At 37.3% G+C, this 18151-nt stretch overlaps 1 protein-coding gene across 3 annotated transcripts; it reads right to left on the bottom strand.

The window, feature by feature from the left end:
• Positions 1-1103: 1103 nt before the first annotated feature.
• LOC103709959 (Surfeit locus protein 2 (SURF2)) lies at positions 1104-17922 on the bottom strand. 3 transcript variants are annotated; one of them, XR_015977174.2, is made up of 6 exons: positions 17464-17920; positions 17295-17392; positions 15915-16202; positions 9414-10715; positions 1939-1987; positions 1104-1855 (listed from the first exon to the last, which is right to left on the bottom strand). XR_015977174.2 is itself a non-coding variant. In XM_008795509.4 (5 exons), exons 1-5 carry the CDS (start codon positions 17784-17786, stop codon positions 1759-1761), a joined length of 855 nt encoding a protein of 284 aa, XP_008793731.2. In that variant the 5' UTR covers positions 17787-17922; the 3' UTR covers positions 1104-1758. The 3 variants fall into 3 exon arrangements, 2 of the variants coding, with proteins under 2 accessions (XP_008793731.2, XP_026661564.2); XM_008795509.4 differs by lacking the exon at positions 9414-10715 and having other exon boundaries at positions 17464-17922; XM_026805763.3 differs by lacking the exons at positions 1104-1855; positions 1939-1987; positions 9414-10715 and adding an exon at positions 2003-2149 and having other exon boundaries at positions 17464-17918.
• Between the last annotated feature and the right edge of the window lie 229 nt (positions 17923-18151).

Genomic DNA, 18151 nt, shown 5'->3' with positions numbered 1-18151 from the left:
AGAGAAGAAAACAAAGATAAACACACACACACACAAAGATAAAACAGAGCTATCTTGAGAGCAAAGAAATTTATCTTTTATAAAGAAATTGATTATCCAGCATGATAATAATTAAAGTCTCCACTGTAAAAGTGCACAGAGCCCATAATGACATTCATAATATGTTAGAATTTTCTCTCCATACTTTAATGTTTCATAAATAGTTGGTTGGACGTTAAAGAGAAACACTGGTTTGATTGTAAAATAAATACTTCCAATGATCATCAAATAATCACAAGATGGTCAGCGTCGTCTAAGGAAAGATATACAATCTTTTTACTAAAATTCCTTCACCATAATCATTATAATAGTCCAATCTTTTCATAATTATTTAGGATCGGCTTTATGGTTCTTTCTTCGCCAAGTATTCTTTTTGAGGATCACCTATAATATTATTTCAAGTCTCTTAGTATCCTTCCTTATAACCTCCTCCATCCATGTTAATTTAGATATTCCTTTTCTTTTTTTTTCTTTTCTTATAAGAACTTCCTCAGATCTTCTTGTACGTGTTCATATCATCCTAATTGATTTTCCACCATCTTATCTTAATTTATGCAACTATTATACCTCCTCAAATATGTTCATTTCTTAAACTATCCTTTCCAATATTATCATACATCCATTTTAATATTTTCAGTCTTACCATATTCAATTTCTTTTCATGTATTATTCACTGCAACAATTTAAGGATACATCGACAGCAGCATATATATAAAATATTGGTAATTTAAGCTGAATTTAATAATCTAACCACAGAGATAGGAAATTTAATAAATATGATATATATTGCAGAGGCATATAATAGATATATGCCACTACTAACAATTTTATTATTAGATAACCAGCTCCTGCACACCTCTACGATTTCATGCCAGGAAGTTTGATTTTGTGGGGGACCCCTAGTGAACTCATATTTTCCGTCATGGAGAAAGCCTCAGCTCATCTAGTTGAAGATATCCTGAGACAGCGAGAGTAGAGAAAAATCATGACTTCAAAGCGCAAAGTTTTGGCAGAGAAACAAGACATGATTAACTGTAACAAACAAGACATGTTTAACCGTAACATTTAAGGAATGTAACAGAAAATTCATTTTGCGGATAGCTGCATTAGTTCAATTGTTAAAATCTAAAAGATCTCCGACTAGAAGACAATTACACTTTAACCTTGAACAATGGACATCCCAGTACAAAAGATGCCTGCCACTATAGAGTCTAAAAAGAGTCAGATGTCCGCAACCTTGCCATTGCCTCCTCAAGCAGAAAGATTGTTTCCGTATTTTGAACCTATTAGATCCAGATCATAATGAAGCAACCTTACTATTACACCAAGACCCATCCTCTTTAAGAACCTTAAATGGCTATCCAAAAAAGACATGACCAATGGAGAACATATTTAAGTGGAAGATGCTCTACCACTGCCAGGGCTTAAATCGCATGAGGATGGGCCATTTGATAACCGATCAATGCAGTTGTTGATGCATCATCACTAACAGTACATATGGTTCAATCTCTTCAGAAACTTTTCCTGCTTGAGTGATTTACATAGATAAGAAAGCCAGTCTACCAAAATGACCTGTAATAATGCTACAACTAATTTATCCTGCTGATCAATCTATATGTAAAATTCCATTAGTCTGACAACCACCAGACAAGCTTGACCAATCAAGACAATTTGATGACCCATGAACGATGGATCTCAGCGAATAAACCTCTTTATATTTTAGTTCTCATTTTGAGGATTTGTAGAAGCCTTCTTAATCTTCTTTTTCCTTGAAGCAAAGCTGCTTGGGCCCACAGCTATTGACATGCGCTTTGTCCTGGTTAAAAAACAAGTAAACAAATAAATAATTAAGTATTTTGAGCAAACGCCCCATGACGAAGAAGCCAGAGGCTAACATACCGCATGGAGAGTTCCCCTGATTCAGGATCATCCTTTTCTTCCACTTCATCTGATGTAAAATATGGAAAAAACAATGTAATTTTATGACCAAAAATATGGAGATGCTTATCATATCTATATTGGATGCACTCTAATTCCAGCAAGATGATGCTTGTTTAAATTTATGTTTTACTTCTTTTCTTATCAAACCTCACGACTGATGGGAATATCTCTGCAAACAAAAAAGAAAAAACAAAAAGCATGCAAGATCATAATAGGATTGAGCACAATATACTTAAATAGAAACATACCACATTAAAGTAAAGACACGACTAGCTTTTCCCTTGCATTGGTACCCATGTTATGTGGTAATTCTAAATTTTTAATTGATTAAGAAGTATTGGAAATACCTACAATCATACAGGTACCAGGTACATGCAATACTTTTTCTGGGGCTGAAAGTGGGTCTGGAAGAGTTCGACCGGACCCAGTTCCACTCATAAATCAGGTTGCATTTGCATGGTGAATATGAATCCAATCCTGGCTAGACACAATAACAAAAACTATTGGATCTGGATTTTAATTTCTTTTCCAGATTTAGATCTGGATTTTACTTTCCTCACCTCTTTTCTGTTCTCAACAATATCTTAGACTTCCCTTTGCCTCCACTGCCAACTCCAAGCCCAGCACTGCTGACCACCATGTCCTAAGAACCAATTGTTGCCACCAACCCCCAGGCACTGATCTATCTCTCATCTCTCTTTTCCTCGACTCCTAGGACATTTCCCAAGCCACTTTTATTGTATAAAACATGCATCACCTCCTGCTGGTGTCAGACAGTCCAATGGTGCCACTCTGAATAGTTCATCACTTCTTTTAGGGTTCTCTCTCTCTCTCTCTCTCTGTGTGTGTGTGTCTGAATGCATGCATGCAGGTGGATTTTTTTCTCTCCCTAACCTCTTTTGTTGGTGCCCTGTGGAATCACCACCACATCCACCTGACCCGTCACACCTTCACCCATTGCTGTCCCAGATCCTTCCACCCCCAAAATATCAAAAGCTAAAGGATATGTCTGTTGCAACTAGATGCTGCTGCATGTTCCAAAGATTATTACGAAGATGAACAAGGAAAAATAAATCAATTGAAAAAAGTATAATTGCAATTTTTACCAAATATGGGGAATCATCTCCTGCAGTGGTATTCTATGATTGAACTTGAAAACTACTTGGAATGCTAGGTGATGATGATTCCTATTCATCTAGAACAAACATAGATAAAAGACCACAGATCTTCCATCAATAGATAAACCACCCTTGAGCGCATTGGAGTACCCATAGATTAGGATAAAGCAGGATTCTGATAGTGGCCTCAAAGTTCGGTACCTTTGGATCTAATATCTCACAAACATCCGTATCCAATTATTACAAATGTGGTTACACATCCAATTGATATCTGTATCCCTATCTGCTAAACAACTATCTATAGAAATATGAAGATATATCTGATCCATTTCAGCCCTAACTCTTTGCATTCATCCAGACACAGAATTCAAATTAAAAAACATAGAATCCTACACATTAAAACTGAAAAAAGAATGACATTCTAATTCTACCATAGACCGGCCAGATCATTAAACATGTCTGAAAATCATTGCACGTGTTTTAAAGGTAAATGAATAACAGACCAACTTCTGGCAACAGTAAAATTCAAATATCACACCTCTAGTTGATTCATCATTTCCACATTCTTGAGGGCTTCAAACATTAGTAATAGGGTCTGTGATTTAGATCTATCATGATATCTGTGGTAAATCATGCACGTAAGAAGCAATGAAAGATGAACACATGTGATGGCTGTCATTAGAAGTTTACATGGATTTGTGTTTTTATATGGATTCATTATTTAAATAAGACTTGCAACCTCTCTCTGCTAAACTGTCACTTTGAGGAGAATACATGTACTGTTGGTTCATACATGGATAATCTTTTGATTAATATTACATCATAAGAAACATATTGATAATTAACTTCAATATTTTTTTGGATAATCATTTAGCTTCAAATAATAACATACTGGGTGGTTGCCTAGTTTTAATCAATTTGGTCATGTTAGCTCTCTCTATATATTTTCTTTCTGTCCTCTTTATATTATCATGGGTCATCAAAAAAATTGACAAACTTAGAATGGGTTATCTCTAAAAAGGTAATGTAACGAAGAGTGCAGGTTCTTGTCTAGTAAAGTAGTAAAAATATTATGAACATTAAGCTAATGAACCTGTGGCGTTGAGCAAGTTGAGATTGACAATGTTATCAAACAAGAAACTGTGCAAGGCAGTCATCTTCCACAATCAATTATCACAAAATAATATTTGAGGGAAGACCAAGGTGGCCTTTTTTTCTAGAGGAAGGGTGGGGGTGATCAAGGGCTGACCACTGGGAGTATGAGAAGTTTACCATTTAGCACATTCTTCTAGAAAGGAGACCTCATGTGTGAGCATGGCTTCACGTATATTGACATGCGACCAAACCGCTACAATATATTCGATGACCAAGAGGTTCTGGTGGAAAAACTTTAGAGAGAGTAGATGCCGAAATAAAGGGGATAGGGGATATTGCAAAGTGACCGATTTTGTTATTTAGGATTTATTATACAAAATATGGAGAGAGAGATGAAGGTAAATGTCGTGGAATTAAAGCTACTTGGATGAAATAGGAGGTGCATCTGGAATATTATGTGACAAGTACATACTTAGTAGAGTTAAGGGAAACTTTTATAGAATAATCATAAGGCCTGCAATGTTGTATGAAAAAATGTATGCAAACATATTGAATATGGCAGAAATAAGAATATTAAGATGCATGAGTGGTAAAACTAGGAATGATAGATTGAATACATACGAGAAGCTATAAATGTTGCATAAATTAAAAGCAAAGTGATGGAAAATTGATTGAGATGGCATGGGCATGCACGGTAAAGATCCGAGGAGGTCTCCATAAGAAGAGGTACTTTAGTTTGAGAAGATTGTATGAAAAAAAGAGGAAAACCTAAATCAACGTGGATAGAAGTTGCGAGGAAGGATATAGAGAAACTTGGAATAACAACTGAGTTAGCCCTAGATAGGAATACTTAGGAAATGAGGATCCATAAGACCAACCCCAAATAGTTGGAAAAACGCTAGATGATTACAATTACGAAATGCTCAAACAGTCTAGCAGCCTAAATTTAGGGAGTGACAATAAACCAATGTTCATGAGTTGGAAAACCTTCACAATCTGTTGGTAGGCCTCTCCTATCATTTTCTCAACAACTCAAAAGTGACTAATTCTTGTGCACCATAGTTAAAGTAAAGAAAAGTTTATTCCAATGCTAGATATTTGATGGCTCTCTCTCTCATACCTTTCTTTGGCACCAAGTTATTGATCATTGTAATATGCCTTCACAATCATGCAACTCAAGGTAAGGCTTAGAAAAAGAGAATAAGTGGTGAGTAGCATTGCAGCCATTCTTGGCGTGTGGCGGGATATGTACGATAATGGCAAGAAAACTAACCTACTCACCAAGGTCAAATTCTTCTCATGGCTAGCCACTGGTAACAAAATTCTAATGAAGGAGAAATCGAGGAAATGCAACCTGCCTACACCATCTGGTTATCCTCTTATATAATGACACCACTAAGTCCACTGACCATTTCACCAAGGTGCACCATCTTGAAGGGAGTTTGGATCATATTCAAATCTAATACAGGTGGTCGAGGATGGACAGACTCCAATAAATCTTTCCAGACTCTTAAGGCAAAGAGGATCAAAGCTAATCTAAAACCACGGAAGGACATTCTTGCTCAAACATATTCTAGTGTATTTGGAAGAAACAATCTTACACTTCCAAAGGAAATTAAAAGGCAACATCAGGTTAAGATTAGGGTTTTGTTCCTCAATTGGACATAAATGGACCTAAAAAATGCCTCGACTTCTCCAAATCATGTAATCAACATGGTCCTTGCATGCAACTTCTATTCTCCCCTCATATTGTAACTAAACTATTTCCTTTATGGAAGGTTGGCTGGGCTCTTCGCGCCTTTCAAGAAAAACTCACTTACTAGTAAGTATTGAAAATATGATTAAAAATGCATGCATCACAACCATGGTTCTAACCAAGGTCCGCCGTACCGGTACCGGTCGGCGTACCGGTGGCGTCCCGGACCGGTACGAAACCGGTCCGTACTGGTCCCGTACCGGTTCTTCAACAGTAAATTACCAGTACCAGATTTCACGCTGATCCGGTACCGGTCCCAGGCCGGACCGGTATGTACCGGCCCGTACCGGCCGGTACGGACCGGTACGGCAGACCATGGTTCTAACTCTTAGCTGAAATTCCAAGACCAAGATTAGAATATCTCAATTTCAAAAGTAAGGTTTCTTTCAACATTCTAGTCAAAAGTAACCATCGGCTCGTAGAATGTATTAATGGGCCCATCAATGCAGGGCCATTATCAATACAATTTATCTCAGACAAAATGGTCTCGATTAGTACCTCAAAAATGGCGAAATAGAATCAACCAACGTTCTATGATTCAAAATAAGAATGGACCAACTATTAAATCTTGGATGGAAATTTCTTTTACCTATTTCTTTAGGTAATTTATTATTGACAACTTCTTCCCAACTTATTTCACTATAAATAAGAAAATACGATAACGATATTCCAGATTCATAACCTCTTTCAAACAAGAGAAAGAAACATAAATTTATTCCTGGAGCCTACTTGCGAAAAGTTCAAGAGATGTAAAAATTTTGGGGCCTCAAAAATCTCTTTGGTTTGGAAGGGAAAGCTTTTCCACCTAATGGAGGTGGAGGGGGTGAGAAATCTTAGGCATCAAAAAGTGTTCTCTCAATTAAGTGGCTGAGAAGCTTTTCAACCTACTTGCAACATCAGTTGCAAAAGCTTTTAAGGTCAACTTTGACAGTACAACTCTTTGTAATTTTTGACAAACATTTTTGTAATTCAATTACAGCCTTGTAAATAAGTTGCCAGTGACAATACAACTGCAAATAGCCACCTGCATCTCATTTACTGTTACTAGATTTGCACCATAGGAAACCAAACAGCCCCTAAAGTGTTGCAACTTCTTATGACAAATATTGATATGTTATTCTTTTTCTTGTTCTTTTTAGATATGAACATAGGTACTTGCCTCAAAGGTTCATACTTGCATCGACCATTGATGTATGTTTTTAGATTTTAATTGAAGAATATTAGAAAATGATAATATGCACTTTAAAGTGATGTGAAACATGCAGTTTAGTCTTTCTATAAGGCATTTTATAATCTATCAACAATACTAGCTAAAAGAATCAAGATTATGCACCCAAAATGCAAGTACTGCAAAAAAATTTAAAGTAATGTCACAAATATTCATGACTTGCTTTATTTATCTTTCCTTGCATTAACATGTCCTTTTTATCTTCAACTAACATATTATATATCTATATAGCAATTTTTCAACTTTTCTTGATGTTTTTAATCAATTTTTTGATTGAAATTCCAAAAATTGAACTGAAACTACCAGAAAAAAAAATACAGAAACCAAAACTTGATCAGCCAGCCAAACCTTCATAATTTCTTTCTAGATCTTGAATTTTATGTTTAGTAAAATAACTCCAACCGTATTTTTTCAAAATCTTGGACAAAATGGTGGGTGTACCCATATACATACATACATATATATGTATACGTACGTACGTACGTACATACATACATATACAATTATACATATATACACATAATATACACATAATATGCATATGCATATACATATACATATACATATACATATACATATATATATATATATGTGTATACGTACATGTATATGTTATGTATATGTATGTATGTGTGTGTATATATACATATATATCAATATGCATATGTATAAATGTGTGTATGCATGTATACATATAGAAATTCAACTGTATAAGTCCACATAGTAGCTTTTCCCAAACATTTCCCAAAAGGCGGCAATATTTAGCCATTCCAGAACACTATGGGCATGAAAGAGTACTCTTGATGTCTTTCAAATAAATATTTTAAATACGAGAGCTGTTTCCGAGAAGCTAGTGTTTGATTTGAACTTTGGCTTGATAACAGCTAAGTTCATTATGAAAAAAGACACACTTCAGCCTGAAACCTGAGCTTGAAATGTAAATAAGCTAAGCTTGAAATGCATGCAACTTGCCAGCTTTCTGCTCGATTAAGCTTGAAATAGACAGACATAAGTATGTATAAAAATATTTCAATTCAGTCTTTAAGCAGAAAGCCTTAAGTCTCACCCTCGACCTTGATGCTTGCACTGACTACCAACCTCAAGCACTCAATCTTCGTCAAGCCCAATTGCACTAAGCCCGAGCGAGCTGAACTTTAGAACAGGTGAAATTGAGCTATGAACGCCCACTTCATGACAAGCACATACCCACTTGAGCAAGTTTTGCTGCTTCTCAACTCAAGCATGAGCTAGTTGAACTCGGTCCATTTACGCCTTTACCATCAAAATTTTATATCCCAACCCCCCTCCCCTTTCCCAACCCCCTTACAAGTACCAGTCATACCCATAAAAGTGCATCATTTTCCCATACTTGCAACAATTCTAGTCAGCATATTGAAGACCAGAGATATTGAACTCAGCAATTTGCCATAAAATAGATGCTTGGAGTGATTTGCTTCCATCTGGTTATCATATTATTGCACTATATTAGATTTACTTCCAAACCATGCATAATCATGAAAGCGGATTTTTAAGGTTTAAAGGAAAAGTAAAAGATTTTCAAGTGAAAGATTCAGTATCACAGCCTCCAATTCTGCCTACTTTGTCTACTCACTGAAACTCAAGCAAAAACACTGTGAGGAACACTTCGCTTCATAACTTATCACTCTCATCTTAGACTAAACAATCATTTTAGATTTGTGGTTCTCACCACACAGCATAAGGTGCAATCTGCAAACTGCAGGTGTTTACCCTAATCTCCTATCAATGCCCAGAGTACATCCAACATGCCAAGTGTTAATACATGCAAATCAAGATCTCCACCCCCACACAGCAAGGAAAAGATTGTATCTTTTCTAACAATCGTCTATGAGCAAGAAAACCTTTTAAACAGCTACGCCATTTATAAGGACAGGTGCATCTTTGAGTTGCAAACAGGAGTTCCGAAACTAGCCAATAAAGCCATTTGGCAAAGCAAGTTGCACTTTCACTTATGGTATCATTAAGAACATTGCAGTTAACCTTCTTTAAGTAGCATACATATTAAGCTACTATATTAATTATTAAGTTTTCTTGAAGTCTAAAATTTAGTAACTGAACTTTCACAATTAAGCCATCACGGTTCTATCTACCTTCTGTATCAGACTCGTTAACATCCACAAGTTAAACTACAGGATAAAACTTGATAGCATAGTAATTCATTAGAAATATTGAGTCTAAAACTAGTAATATTCTGCACCTTTTCTTTTGGATGAAGACCAACAAAACTTTATCAAATTATAGATGAGTCCTTATGCCTCTATTGCTAATTTGATGCAACGTAGGTGTTGCTGGAAATTGGACCCGGGGGCCGCCGTGAAGCCGGGGAAGGAGGAGCTCCGCTGCTGTAGGAGGCGGGCGGCGGTGCGCCGGCTGGCTGCGTCCTCCGCCGCGGGGGGTGTGCAAGTCCTGCAAGGAAAACCGGTGGCCGGGCTCCCCGGCGCCGGCCCTCCGATGCCTAAGTCAGAGGGGGCAAGTATGTGGAGAGAGCAGGGAAGAGAGTATATGGAGAAGACAGCAAGAACATTTGGATAAGATAAAGAAGACGAAGAGGATGATGTCCTCAATTGTGTCTGTGCTTCCCGGCGGGTTCAGTCCCGGAGATCTGTTTTCGTTTTTTGTTCTCCTCCCCCCTTGGTTCTCCCCAGGTTCCCTTTTATAGGAGGGGATTACGTTACCTGGGAGGTGACCGGGGGATTTGTCCCTGTACGTATTAATTGGGCACGATTTGGCCCATTTATGGCGTAGTGGAGAACGGGGCCGAATCAGACCGGAACCAGGGAGTTGTCACGGTCGATCGGACCTGTTGGAGTGGTTGAACCGCCGGCCGTGGCGGGCCTGGGGTCTGTGGATGGTAAGTGCATTTATTACCGAATGAACCGGCGGTCAGGTAGAGCCATGCGCTCTGATGGTTCAGTGATCCGGAGATCGTCTTGGGTCGTGTTCATTAAATGCCTGAGTGCATCGGAGACTTGAGGGAGTCTCGTGCATTAATGGCAGGTCGTGCCGAATGCCTGCAGAGATCTTATGCCTTGATGGCTTGGAGATAGTGGCAGGTCGCAAGCCGTAGGAGTTGTCAAGTCCCTTGGACTTTAGGCGGAGGTGGAACATTTGGTTAAGGCATCGGCTCGGCAAGGGTGCCGAGCCGAGTTGGTCGCCCAATGGGGCGCCCTGTGGCGGGGCTGCTTTGAGTACTCCTGGTCGGCGCCCTTTAGGCGAGCACCTTCTAGCAGAGCGCCTCGGCGCTGTCTTTGGTCGGCACTTTCTAACCGAGCAGCTTATTTTGGTTGGGCACCTCTTGGCGCGCACTCTGGTCGGCGCCCTCTAGTCGAGCGCCTTCCTGGTCGTCATCCTTTGGCCGAGCAGCTCTCTGGTCGGCGCTCTTTGGCCAGGCAGCTCTCCGTTTGGCACTCTTTCGCCGAGCAACTTTCCGGCTGGTGCTCTTCGGCCGAGCGCCTCCGTGAATGTATGGCTTGGGGTTCTTCCCCCAACAGTAGGGATTCTGTATGATGCAGACAACATTCTTTTGGAGAACACATAAGCTTAACAAGGATTAAAACGAATCAATTGAGAATTCACAATCCATTCCCCACAAAACTGTTAATTAAAGCAGTGATTAAATGTATTGGCAAAACAGAGAAGAAAGCAAAAGATTTAATAGCACCAGCCACCTTAAAAATTGACTAGTAGTTCAAAGTGGGTTCATATATGAAAATAATGCTCAGGCAGTCCAGAGACATAAAAAAATAATAATGCAAACTATGGAGAGTAGAAGGACAAGGAAGCAAGTTGAAAAACATTTAACAGTTCCGACAACAGTAGATGGTAATGGCAAGACAGAGATGAGAGAACAAGATTTCGGTATCTAGAGAGGAAGAAAAGGAAGCATCTAGTGGGGAAAGAGAATTTAAAGGATCTCATCAGCGGAAAAAAACAAGGCAATGCATTAATGACTGTTGGCAACAACTTCGTTGCTAAGCATGTGATGTGAAGCCTTTAGAGGGCATATGTTACAGCCAAGAAGAGAAGTAGATGAGAACAACCCTTACATCAACTGAATTACTCTTTAAATGATAACATGGGACACATGTACAGACAAGGAGGAAGGTATAGAGAAAAAAAGGTTGAATAAGCTACAATGTGTCATCTTCATTGTAATTTCTTCCAGCAAGCAATTGTCTTTTTGCTGTTGATTATTTCACTCGTTCATGACTACTACAACTAGTTTTGCAAAAACCACCTTCAGCGCCACCCATAATTACTACAGTATTCTTTTCTGCAAGACCATGCATATATGATTGTGAAGAGAAATAGTCAACTCTACTAAATACATGCACTACCCAATCATTAGAAGTTAGTATATCCTCCAATAAAGCCAAATGGAAGTTCAAATCAAGCAAGCAAGTGTAAGGCAACCGATTCAAAAGTTTCACTCCAACCATCTTTAATATGTATGGATGTACCTTAATCAAAGAAAAGTACATAGTTGAACCATACCTGGAATTTCCATATGGGATTTGTAATGTTTCAATGAGGACTAACCACCAAGAGAAATTAATAGCTAACGGACAATCTATGAGCAGCAAAAGTGTATGGTGAAAAATAATAGAAGCATGATGGAGTTGGAAGATAGAAATGGCAATTTTGTTGATCAAGTTAGGGGTAAACAAAATATGACCTTCTAAGTTTCCTTTCTATAAGCTTGACATGAAATAAAGGCCTGCATCCATAGATAGTCCATTTAACAAGCCTACCAGCAAGCTAAAAGTTCAATTCTATAAAGACCCGGCGACAAATTAATGAATGAAACTAACAAAGCTTTTAATCAGGGATTTAAATACTATCAAATGGAACATTACAACTGGTACCGTATCGTTCCAAACAGATTCCAACACTGAGGCACCCCTAGGTCATCGAAACATATAAAACTAGGCATCCCAATTTGGTCAGGTTGGTACTTGCTAGTACCAAGGTTCAGTCTACATGACGCACATATCGTGCATCCTGGCCAAAACAGGTTGGTAACTCCAAGTGCTGACCCTATTTTGTGTGATTCGAAGGCATCCCAATAGAGGTAATTTTTTAAGAAAAATGGTTGGTGGTCATGGTTGTCCCTCAATGCCTTAAGGCATCTCATGAGGAGGCTGAGCTCCTTTTGCCCAAGCTATGAGAGAAAAAGAGGGGGGGGAGGGGGGGAGAGAGTGGAGGAAGGTCTTGAATGGGAGAGGATGCTAGTAGATGAGCAATAGAGGGAAATCAAACCAAGAGAGGCCCTTCTTCCCTCTTTTTTTAACCAAAAAATGATAAAAACAATAAAAATTAGGAGAATGCGCGTACTTTTTTTTGTTTTACTTGAATTTTAGATATGTCATAAGACCAACAACACCCTACAACATGGTGATTTTATCGATGAATATTTTACTTTTATAAATCATTGATAATTCTAGATTAGGATATTAGCTAAAAATAAATGAAATTTCGATTTGAAAAGTTGTAGTATGCTTGCATATATTGAACATGCATGCTACAATTTTTTTTTGCCTCAGATCCACCTTTCAAAATATTTATAATTATTTAATTATATTTTCATTAAAAAATGACTAACAAATATCAGAATTTCCTAAAATATAAATGTGATTTATAAAACTACTTGTCATGCATTTAGCGAATAATAGAATTTTCATGACCTTAAACTATTTAAGAAAAATATTTAAAAATAAAAAAATGAATAAATATAAAAGCGTAGAACATGCATCGACACTTAACAAGATGAATTTTAAAATTCCTATATTGCAAACCAAAGTGACATTCCATGGTATTAAAGTTATAAATTGAGTTATTATGCAGTTTCTCTTTAAAATACTATCACTTATAAATGTTACTAGCTTATTAATCATTGAGTGTCAATACCGATATCAACATTCTGATATCACAAACCTGTTGAAAAACACAATTGAAACACTAAAAGTACGAAACAAAATCACCCCAATACCCTTATCATGCATAGAAACCCCAAAAAAAATAAAAAAGTAAAAAAAAAAAATCATGTTTTAGCATCCTAGTATGGGACCGTTATGAAGCCACACACCATGCGTCAGCATGGGGCAAGTCGGTACCATACTGTTCTGGCTCAAAACTGCTAACAACCCTAATATTGGTGTTTAAAACATGTCTTTTAATTGCCCTTCAAAGTCAAAATTAAACAGCAAACATGTCTTCTTCCTTTGAAACAAAATACATGACTTTTTCCTACTTCTTGGTTTGGAAAGCCCCCGACATTTCATTGGAGATAATATATCTTTACTCTGCGATATAGGTTATATTTAAAGTCTAAGTAAATATGAACACTTTTGGATTCAGTCAGTAAGCCAATTTATCAAGGTCTCTTTTATAATAATTGTTTCTATATAATGAGTAATATTTAGGATTGAAAGATGACAGATATTTATTTAGTTTGAAGCAGTAGGAGAATGTTCAAGCATCTACACTGTTATGATTGTGAGATTCCTGTAAGCTATCTCTTCTTCTTTTATCCTTCCTTCTCTCCTTTATTCTACCTCCGAATAAAAGATTTGAATTATGACATGTAACCACAACAAAAAGCATCATCTCCATGATTGTGGTGATTTTATCATACCACAACCATCTAACATTTTACCAACTTTACGATTGACTTAAATAATTGATATCAGTGGGATTTGAACCCACGTTGTTCCAGACCAGATCCTAAATCTGACATAAGCATCAAAAAGTAACAACCAACTTCAATTCTTCCATCTTCGCTTGTTTTCAAACCATTACTTCCCTTTTAAACGATCACTTTTCCCACAATTTTTCCTCCAAAGAGAAGATCTTGAAGATATCACTTGCTCATAACTCGATTCCTGTTTAAATAGTCATCCTGGGATGTATACAGGCAAAGAACATTTATCACATCATCTCCAAAGCCAACAAGAAATTCATTAACAGTCTGATTTTGCTTTCCCATCCCAGGTCTTATTCTCATTATGTTTTCTTCTACCATCACAATTATCTGTCTCCTATATTATACAAATACAGAACCTTGGGTGCGTTCAAACTTTAAACTATATAGGGTGTTATGGAGAGGCATAAATAGTGGATAAGCATGCGTGCAGATCAGTCAATGGAAAATATTGTTTCTCTAAAGAATGACATATTTTCTAATTTAAAGAACTTCCCTTCCTATCTCACAATCAACTATATCAAATCATTCTTCCCACCTCCTACTATAGTATTCAAATATTTTTGATCCATGGGTCTTGCAAGTAACTTGACAGGTTTTCCCAATTTAAAGAACTCCCATCCTATCTCAGAATCAACTATATTAATATATTCTTCTCACCTTACTACTATAGCATTCAAATATTTGTGATCCATGGATCTTGCAATGAACTTGAAGTTTTTTTATCCTCTTTCTTGGCAAACCATACGTAATTTGAATAGATGCACGAATCATCGATTTCTTTTCATATAGCCTTGATCTTTTCTCCTTTGCTAGACATAATGTTCATTGCATTATCAGAGAGAACAAATGAAATATAGAACTCCAATCTACTAGACCTTGATTTCTTCCAATAATTCTGATTTCTGGCTCTACTGAGATTTTAAATTCTACTCAGGTACTTCAGAATTCCATGACCTTAGAAAAAAGTGAGGTCACTTCATCTCCAAAACTAAAGCTCTTAAAAATTCAAAAACTAACCAAAGAATTGTTTATGTGGTTTGGAGAAATGCATCAAAGAGGGCACTTCTTTTTATACCTTAGCAATTGATATCCAAAGCAATAGTAATAAAAAATATCCATGAGAAATTCCAGGCGACATGGTTCTACGCTCTCCACAGCTCTGCCTTGACATTCTGCACTGTTAACTATCAATCTTTGCATGCAAACATTTTGGAAAACCAAGAAAATGTCTATGAAAATTCTTTCTCTCTAAATATTTAGAGAGACAAGTGAGGCAGAAAAGAGGGTAGAACTCCCTCCATGTTTTTCCAAAAGAACCATGGCAACCATGATATAGATACTACCAAACGGGACTAATGGGGCATTGGTCATAAATAGCCACCATTCCTTTCTTTAGAGCTTATTGAGCCACCTAATAGTATCATCGTATTAAAAAGGCATTGGAAATCTTTTTCATATGTTCACAGCTATCCTAATCAGTTTATAACCTTGGATGGGAAGAGAACAGTATGCCCAAATTTCTCACTGATAAAAGCCTGCTTAAGTTCTACAGAAGCTATCCAACATATGACATCTACTATTAATTACAGAAGATACGAAAATAATTTACTTGCATTCATGAGAGACAGAGTTCAATCATTCAACAAGCAAGGTAATTAATCTAATTATGATCATGCATGCTTCAAAAATTAGATGACCAATGATAGCAAGTTTGTGCAATCTCCACACCAAGAACAAGCTACAATATAGTTACACCAAAAGGGTAATATAAGAAGAATTTAAAAATAAAAGATTCAAACCTTGTGCCAGTAGAGTTTAGAACTTCAATTGTGTTTTAGCCCTTTCAAAAAGGGATAGATTGTATTTATAGACGCAAAGGAGTATGTGGTTAAGCAAATATTAACAACTTGTGCAGATTAGAATCAAGTGTGAAAACCCTGGGAAAAAGAAAAAAATTATATACGAGCCCACACATGAAAGGCAACTTGATATTACCTAACCCAGTGCCATCATCTGTTTCACGACCTGAGCTTTTACAAGATTCCCAGCGATCTCTTCCATCATCAAAATCCCAACGACTTCCAATAGGAGGGACCCAGAAATCAGGCTGTTCTGAATCACTGCTGTTTGCATTGGTTTTCCTTGTTGGAGGAGCATTCTCACCATCCTTTTTCTTCTTATCCTTCTTCGTTGCTTTTGTGCTTGACTTTGATAGCTTCTTTGATTGTTTGGTATCTTTTTCCACTACTTCAGCTGAGGCCAGCTTTTCTGCTTCCTTTTGTTCTGTTCAAAAAGATGTCCATATGATTCAGAGATGACAACATAGTAAAGTATTTAGTCATCACTTTCAAAAAGTTTGAGAGAAGGGGTAGGAAATTGGGTTAACTTAGGTTATGTTTTGATGTACTGGAAAATTATGTATTTTCATATTTTTTGAATGCAAATCATGATTTTTTATGTGGAGCATTTGGTAGTGTGATGAAATCTCAAAAAGGTCCTACAATCATGAAATTGAAAAGTTTCTACTTTGAGTAGAATTTTTCATATGCATTTTTTTCTTGCTTTCATATATTCAATTTCCTTTTCATTTTTGAACTTTCTCTAATTAACAAATAGCAACCAATGTTTTTTCTAAAACTAATCTCAACTTTTAAAATTCAAAAATTTAAATTCATGAAACAAATAGAATCATGATTGTTTTTTAAAAAAATCTAAACCTCTAAAAGCAGACTTGGAGAGAGAAGGGGGAGAGAGGGAAGAAAGAGGAGAGATAGAGATAAATAGAGAGATGGAGACTTATATGCTTCCAAAAATATCACAACAAGTAAAAAAATTAACAGAATTTAGAATTTTTCAATCACACTTTGGAGATTTAATTGTGTATGGAACACGAGATTTTAGAATTTCTTGATCATACTTGGAGATTTATGTGAGCATGGAACTCGGGGATAGAGTATCTTAGAATTGCAACCACTAAATAACCTGGAGATCATATCATTAAACCTTCAAGAAATACAAATGCGCAACAAAACAAGACGAGCTGCAGCATTTAGACTAAGCAAAGGCAAATGGTCAACCCAAGAATCCTAAGGTTGTCCTCTCCTGTCAACACAAATTAACATATGTACCCCAATATCAAATTTTTCAAAACCAATTAGCTAAGTAAATTTCATTCTCCATTTCCACAATGGTGAATTCAAGATTTCAGACTCCACTAACACATCAAAAACATCATTTTCTTTCAAGCAATCTAACCATGTTATTCTCGAATCTCCTTGTCGATGAGAATATCTGCAGCTCAGCTATCATATGCTTAAAACCCACTAACCCAATCAAAAAAGGGGGGAAAATATCATCTTTTTCAAGAAGAACTACCTAATTTGTTCTGAAATCTCCTTCCATTGATATGCTTCCAGATGTGTTCCTCCGTTTTATTGACTGTGTCTCCTGTCATCTTGCAAATCAGCTGTGACCTGCAACCAATCCACTTCCATTAATTAAAAAAAATCCCCCTACACAGAGACTCGGGTTTTATCCATCTTACTTGGAGAGAGGATGGGGTTGGAACATATTGAGCGGGGGCTTCTTCTTGGTGATGGCAGCGTCGATGAGGGCAAGCCGGCAGGCCTTGGACCGGGCGTAAGAGTCCTTGTCCCTCGCGAGCAGCTCGTGGCCCGTCTCCACGCACCGGAACCGCCCATTCCCGATGTCCACGAACGTCGGCGAGCCGAGCAAGAAGCTGCCCTCCTTCTCTTTCTCCTCCTCCTTGTCCTTGAGGCCATGGCGATGCTGGGTTTCTCCAATGGAGCCAGAGTTTCGTTCTTCTCCCTCGCCTTCGACCTCCATTTTTTTGCCTCTCTTTCCCATTTCTGCGGCGCTGATGGTAACCTTGCGGCGGTTCGCAGTTGCGTGAAGCGAAACCCTCCTGGTTCTCTCGGGAACTCAATTCATGCTAGTATGGGTAGAGGGGGTGCGGAGCGAGCTGGTTTGAAATTAGTTTGAAGCTTCAAATTGAGATCAAATTTAATCTATTTATTACAATTGCAGCTTAATTTTGAACCAAACCAAGCATAAATCCAATTCATCAGTTTGATAATCCAAAAATCAATTCCAGCTTAAATCAAGCTCGGCTCAAACTCAAATTAAGACTTGATTCGAGGTTGGATCAAATCTAAATTAACATTTAATTGACTCAAAGATTAGATAAATATTTAAGCTTGAAATGATTGTAG

Source organism: Phoenix dactylifera, chromosome 4 (genome assembly GCF_051530095.1).
Source record: "Phoenix dactylifera cultivar Ajwa chromosome 4, Ajwa_hap1_PhDact_Kaust_v1.1, whole genome shotgun sequence".
NCBI classification, from domain to species: domain Eukaryota; kingdom Viridiplantae; phylum Streptophyta; class Magnoliopsida; order Arecales; family Arecaceae; genus Phoenix; species Phoenix dactylifera.
The sequence above is the reverse complement of the archived record's forward strand: the minus strand, read 5'-3'. Positions and strand labels throughout refer to the sequence as shown.

What these genes read in the sequence shown, in the direction of transcription:
- LOC103709959 (XM_008795509.4), bottom strand. Translation starts at nt 17,786, where the DNA reads ATGGGAAAGAGAGGCAAAAAAATGGAGGTCGAAGGCGAGGGAGAAGAA. An exon ending in GAGATTTCAGAACAAATTAG is followed by an intron (nt 16,203 to 17,294) that starts GTAGTTCTTCTT and finishes CTTTTTGAACAG; the next exon opens with AACAAAAGGAAGCAGAAAAG. An exon ending in AGATGATGGCACTGGGTTAG is followed by an intron (nt 1,988 to 15,914) that starts GTAATATCAAGT and finishes ATTTTACATCAG; the next exon opens with ATGAAGTGGAAGAAAAGGAT.